This window comes from Phoca vitulina, unplaced genomic scaffold (assembly GCF_004348235.1).
Source record: "Phoca vitulina isolate PV1807 unplaced genomic scaffold, GSC_HSeal_1.0 scaffold3, whole genome shotgun sequence".
NCBI lineage: Eukaryota > Metazoa > Chordata > Mammalia > Carnivora > Phocidae > Phoca > Phoca vitulina.
In genome coordinates, this window is record NW_022589706.1 from 537,636 (window position 1) to 543,635 (window position 6,000).

Sequence of the window (6,000 nt, forward strand, 5' to 3'; positions counted from 1 at the left end):
CATCAAAAGCTAACACATAGTGCACTGCTGGTTCTTTTTTAATTTTTTTTTTAAGATTTATTTATTTGAGAGAGAGAGAGGGTGCCAGAGTGAGTGGGGGAGGGGCAGAGGGAGAGAATCTTCAAGCAGGCTCCCCTCTGAGCGTGGAGCCCGATGCGGGGCCCGATCCCACGACCCACGAGATCATGACCTGAGCTGAAGCCAAGAGTCAGATGCTCAACCGACTGAGCCCACCAGGCGCCCCTGAACTGCTGATTCTTAAAGCTCCTCCCTTCCTTGCTTTGAGGCAGGAGCAGAATACACCAGGAGAGCACGCGAGGAAAGGTGTGACTCTTAACAGAGCAGCACAAGTCCTGTGGGGTCCTCTGCAGTCGCGAACCTGACAGCTGCCCAGCATTCTTTAAGGATGCAAAACGTTTTCTTTAGTTTTGTTCTGACTGCATCTCAGTCCCTGTAAGGGTGACTTTGTAAACCATGTGTCTGGGGTTGAGAGTGGGTACAGAGGGTGCTTGTTGCGTTCGGACGCCCCACATCACACTCTGATCCCTGACTTGAGCCAGAGATTTTTATTTTCTATTAAACTTGGTCCCAGTGGGCCTGACAAGATGCCCCAGAGGCCGTTGAGCAAATGTCAACGCAGCTCCGAGCAGTCAGTTACATTTCTGCTCCAATGGGGCCAGGCCCTTGTGCCCTTTCAGGATGGCCTGTTTTCAGCGGGGGAGGAGAAAATTCCAGACTGCTCTCGAGGACTCCTGTCGGCGGGTCTAGATTTGTGCCTGTCTGCCCTTCCCCCAGCCCTGTAATGGGGGGCACTCTTCTCATCAGCCGATCTTGCCTTTAGGCTACGGGCAAAATGGATGAGAACCAGTTTGTTGCTATCACCAGCACCAATGCAGCCAAGATCTTTAACCTGTACCCCAGGAAAGGGCGGATTGCTGTGGGCTCGGATGCCGATGTGGTCATCTGGGACCCCGACAAGGTGAAGACCATAACAGCCAAGAGTCACAAGTCGGTAAGTCCTGGCTTACCTGAGATGCTCCTGATTTGGGTAAGCAGTTCTTGCTTGGTTGGCAACCACTTTAGAAGCCGCTGGTTGAAAATGATTTATGGAGTTTCCAACCAGGATGTGATCTGCTAACTGGCATGACTCAGTCCTTCACATTTCTCTGCCAGTTGGAGAGACTGGCTTTGAGCTGGCTCAGCTAAGCTGCTGATGTGCTACTGAACGCATTCTCTCTCTCCTTCTCTCTGTCTCTGTCTCTCTCGGTGGCCCCTGCCCTAGATGCATGCATTCTTAGGCTCAGAGAAGTTTTAGGTCCAAGATTCTTTCTCCAATCTGGTTATCAAGCTAGAAAGGGTTTGATCTCCTATCTCAGAAACCTCCTACTTCATGTTGGGGTGACTGCTAACACTCGGCAAAGGAAAGGGTTGGGTCTAGAGCCCTCTGTGTTTGAGCACACCGCAGGGCTGCATGCTTTCCCAAGCTCCAGGCCCCAAGCCTATCTATGGCTGTGGGTTATTTCTGTGCTTTGTATCCTATGTGCCCTTGATTTCTTCACTCCACCAGCAAACCTAGGACATAGAGAGACAAGCCATCTTCCCCTCCCTTGCTGCTTGCTTCAAGTCCACTCTGCAAGGCCAGCAATGATCTTGGGTCCAGATTAATGTCCACACTCATGAGACAGGAGGCCACATCCTGGACCCTGGCCCATTAAGTCTTGTGACAGGACACGGACGGGGAAGCGGAGTGTGTGCACACTGCTTTGCCCCTTGACGGGGTCCTCACTGTCACATGGGCATAGCTTCCCAGCCTCTCAGGGGTTACCTGCTGGGAGAGGCGAGGCCACATGCATGAGGACAGGACCCCAGGCACAAGGAAGTCTCATAAGAAAGTGACAAGAACTGTTCATAGCAGTTCATGAGCTTGGCCCCCAGGTCCCTGCTTGGCCACAGGAGATGGCATGGGGCTGTAGAAGTCTTGTCCAGCTCGCCAGCCGGCTGTCATGCTTAGCCAGTGCTCCCTAGTGACACGCTGCCTTCCCTCAGCCCCCATCCCTGGGGACAGGATCAGGAGGAAACGAGCTTGAGGTCTCCTCCCTGGAGAAAGGTGTACCCCGTTCTCCACGCTTACCAACTCACAGGCACACGATCCCGCTGGAATCCCTGTGAATGCAGTGATGCGTGTGCGCAGAGAGGGGTCTGGTCATGCAGGAGAGCACGTGTTCCCTCACGGTGTCAGGAAGGTGTCCCATCAGGAGAATGTTTGAGAAGGTCTGGCGGGTGAGAGGGTGTTTGCCACCCTGCCACCCGCCTGCTTTAGGTCGCTGCACACGGGTGTACGCTGTGGTGGTTCGTATGATCAGAAGGTTGTACATCCCCCCAGAAAGAAACCCCGGACTCATTAGCAGTCACTCCCCGTTCTCCCTTCTCCCAGTCCCTGTCGACCGGGGATCTGATTTCTTTCCCTCTGGATTTGCCGATTCCGGACGTATCACAGAAAAGGAATCCCACAATGTGTGGCCTTTCGTGTCTGCCTTGTTTCCCTTGGCTTCATGGTTAGAGGCTCGTCCACACTGTGGTGTGTGTTAGTACTTCATTCCTTTTTTTTTTAAATTTAGATTTTATTTATTTGAGAGAGAGAGAGAGAGGGAGCGTGCAAGAGCAGGGGGAGGGGCAGAGGGAGAGAGAGAAGCAGGCTCCCCGCTGAGCAGGGAGCCTGACGTGGGGCTCGATCCCAGGACCCTGAGATCATGACCTGAGCTGAAGGCAGACGCTTCACTGACTGAGCCACCCAAGGTGCCCCAGTTTATTTCGTTGTAATTGTGGTCCTTTGTACTGTTTGAATTAATTACATCGTTCACATATTACCTTTAGGAAACGAAACAACTTTTAAAACCCCATGTAGTGGCAAGACATCGAATGTGGCACGAGGAATAGCGGGCCGGGTGGGGCCGGGCGAGCTGGGAGGTTGACCAGTCTCGACTGGTAGCAGTGTGGCTTGTTTCCTCACTGCCTTTTGGGTCACTCATGCTCCGCATTTGGGCTTCAGCGGGATGTAAGTCAGCACGCCGCAGGTCCCTTCAGGGTGACTCAAGAAGCATTAGATTAGCAAACGTTACAACAGAGAGCAGACCATCCGCCTGGTCCTGGGAGGCAGCCGCAGAGAGAGTGTGGCTCCCAAAATCTATTGGAAGTGATAAGAGAACCCATTGGCTGATTGAAAACCAATAGAAAGAATCGATAGCTTTTCTATGAAGTAATTCAAAAGCACTTCAAAAAATGAATGGAAATCAAAATCCTGTTTCTTATAACAATAAAAACTAAAGACTTTTATAAACACAAGTTCTTTTATGCTAAAACGATTTATTAGAGCGTACATAGCAATTCTTGCTAATTTCATGTATAAGTTTGAAGTAATCCCATCAGAAAACAGAATGGAATTGTTCTTTAGCTAGAAAAGCAGAGGTCCTAGAAGCTAAATGTGAGAATAGTCAAACATTTCTGGAATGCTAAGGGGCAAGCCCTGCTTATCCAAGTCTTTTTTTTTTTTTTTTCCTTAAGATTTTATTTATTTGAGAGAGAGAGAGAAAGGGGGAGGGGCAGTTGGGGAGAGGGAGAGAGAGAGTACGATGCCATTTCTCACCCGAGCAGCGACCGAGACCCTGGTGGTTAATGGGGCGCAGGTGGGGTCAGATGGCAGGAGGCAGGTGAGGGAGCACGAACCTATCAAAGTTAAAGATCCATTTACTCTTTGGCCCCAACTCCCCATCTAGAAAGATGCTCACACAGGCCAGTGTGGACACACAGACATGTGGTTCAGTATGGGTTTAAACGATCCAGTTGTCCATCTCTGGGAACTGGATAAATCAATTCCTCCTGTGAGGGAATACGGTACAGAGGTTTAAAGGGTGTTAAAAACATTTTTAATAGGGACCTGTGCCGATATGGAGCAATCTCTGAGGTCAGGAGAAAAGTTCGGGCGAAAGCCATCTGTATGGAACTCTTGCAGTGTCGAGACTGTTGTTCATGCTCCGAAAATATCTGGGGTCTCAGAAGAATCTCTTTAAGGCAGATGTCTCAGTCCGAGGTGGCAGAGAGACCTGTTTTTTAAAATCAAGTATCATTTGTGCTTTTTGATTTTTCTTTTACCATCTGGATGACCTACTTTTTAAATAATAAAAAAACAGTTGGCTAGTGGTAGTTACATTCCCTTTAGGGGTTATGAAAGGAATGTGTATTTTTAAGAGCATATTTTGACTTTCAAATCAGCAAAACCAAAGAAAGAAATCGAAAATATAAAAATGACCTTACTCAGTGCTGAAGGGGAGTTCGTGGATGCGAAACCGAGGAAGTGTCTCTGTCCTGCTGCCGACGTGGTGTCGGGTGGTCTGATGGCTTTGGAGAGCAACTCGGCAGCATGTAACAAGTACCCTAAAAAAGCTCATTATCTCTTGACCCAGTAATTTAATTATAGAAAACTAACTCTAAAGAAGATGTGTATATATATATATATTTTATTTATTTATTTATTTATTTATTTGACAGAGAAAGACACAGCGAGAGAGGGAACACAAGCAGGGGGAGTGGGAGAGGGAGAAGCAGGCTTCCCGCGGAGCAGGGAGCCCGATGCGGGACTCGATCCCAGGACCCTGGGATCATGACCTGAGCTGAAGGCAGACGCTTAACAACTGAGCCACCCAGGCGTCCCTAAAGAAGATATTTTTTAAAAAGACACAAAAATGCCCATTGTAGCTAGAGCAGGCACATGGCCAGACAACAGGGGGGCCCCGTTCCCGTTCACGATGCCTCAGACGTTAATTGGATTCTATAAAACCACCCTCAGCCTAAGTGCCCAAGAGCGAGCGAGGGTTGGTTCTGCTAAGGAAGGCACATGGACGGGAATATGACGCGGCCCCGGAGAAGGCGTTTCCAGAGGGCAAGCGCGGGAAGTGCCCGCGGAAGACGGCGGGAGGGTTACACCCAGTGCGGTCAGGGCCCCGCTGTGCTTCTTGCCGTGCAGACTGTGGAATACAACATCTTCGAGGGCATGGAGTGCCACGGCTCCCCGCTGGTGGTCATCAGCCAGGGCAAGATCGTCTTCGAGGACGGCAACATTAACGTCAACAAGGGCGTGGGCCACTTCATCCCCCGGAAGCCTTTCCCCGAGTACCTCTACCAGCGCGTCAGGATCAGGAGCAAGGTGAGCGGGGCCGGGGTCCAGGGTGTGCGGCGTGGACGAGTCACGGCTGCAGGGGCCGTGGCACTGCCCTGCCTGCATCTTGGGGCCGGAGTTGAGGCCCCGGGATTTTGTGGGCTGTAAAGGGGCGTGCACGTGTGGAATGGGAGGGGTGGCAGGAGTAACACTGACCAGAGCTGCTTTGGAGTATGCATCCCACATCATCTCAGGGGTCCCCCAGCTGGAACTGAGGGACACCCCAGAGGTGCGGGAAGCAGGTATTATGAAGAGGACAAGAGAAGGGTGGCCAGACCTGTAGTCACGGATGTAGGGCTCCCCCGGGGCAACGCTCAACCCGTGGGGATGGAGACCATGGTCCATGCCTTGCCCCCACAAGAGGGTCCGTGCAGATGTTCGCTTCCCAGTTTCCCTGAGCCGGCTGCCCTCAGAGCTGGCCCCATCACCCCACCGTGCACCAGGTTTTCTCCCTTCTTCTCCCCCTTCTTCTCCCCCTTCTTTCTGGAATCACCTCCCAAATAAACTAGCTCCCCCAAATCCTTGTCTTGGGCCCACCTTCGGTAAGACCATAGATGATTCAGTGGTCCTTGAGGGGGATGGTGGGTGTGTCAGGGAAAGGGTTTTCCTCTTGAAAATGGGTTTGGGGTCCTCCTGTATGGAGCTGTGTGTGTGTGTGTGTGTGTGTGTGTGTGCGCGCGCATGTACATGCATGCATGTGCACGCCTGTGTCGGGTTGTACATATGGGTGCGCGCGCGCGCACGCCTGTGTCGGGTTGTACATATGGGTGCGCGCGCGCGAACGCCTG

At 51.5% G+C, this 6,000-nt stretch overlaps 1 protein-coding gene across 2 annotated transcripts in view; it reads left to right on the forward strand.

Annotated features, from left to right (window-relative positions):
- The window catches only part of CRMP1 (collapsin response mediator protein 1), a 69,213-nt gene that overhangs the window by 58,934 nt on the left and 4,279 nt on the right, over positions 1 to 6,000 (forward strand). For both annotated transcript variants that reach the window (XM_032399746.1, XM_032399751.1), the window contains exons 11-12: positions 842 to 1,012; positions 5,021 to 5,200. In XM_032399746.1, the coding sequence (XP_032255637.1) occupies positions 842 to 1,012; positions 5,021 to 5,200 (351 nt within the window). The remainder of the gene's footprint in view (positions 1 to 841; positions 1,013 to 5,020; positions 5,201 to 6,000) is intronic.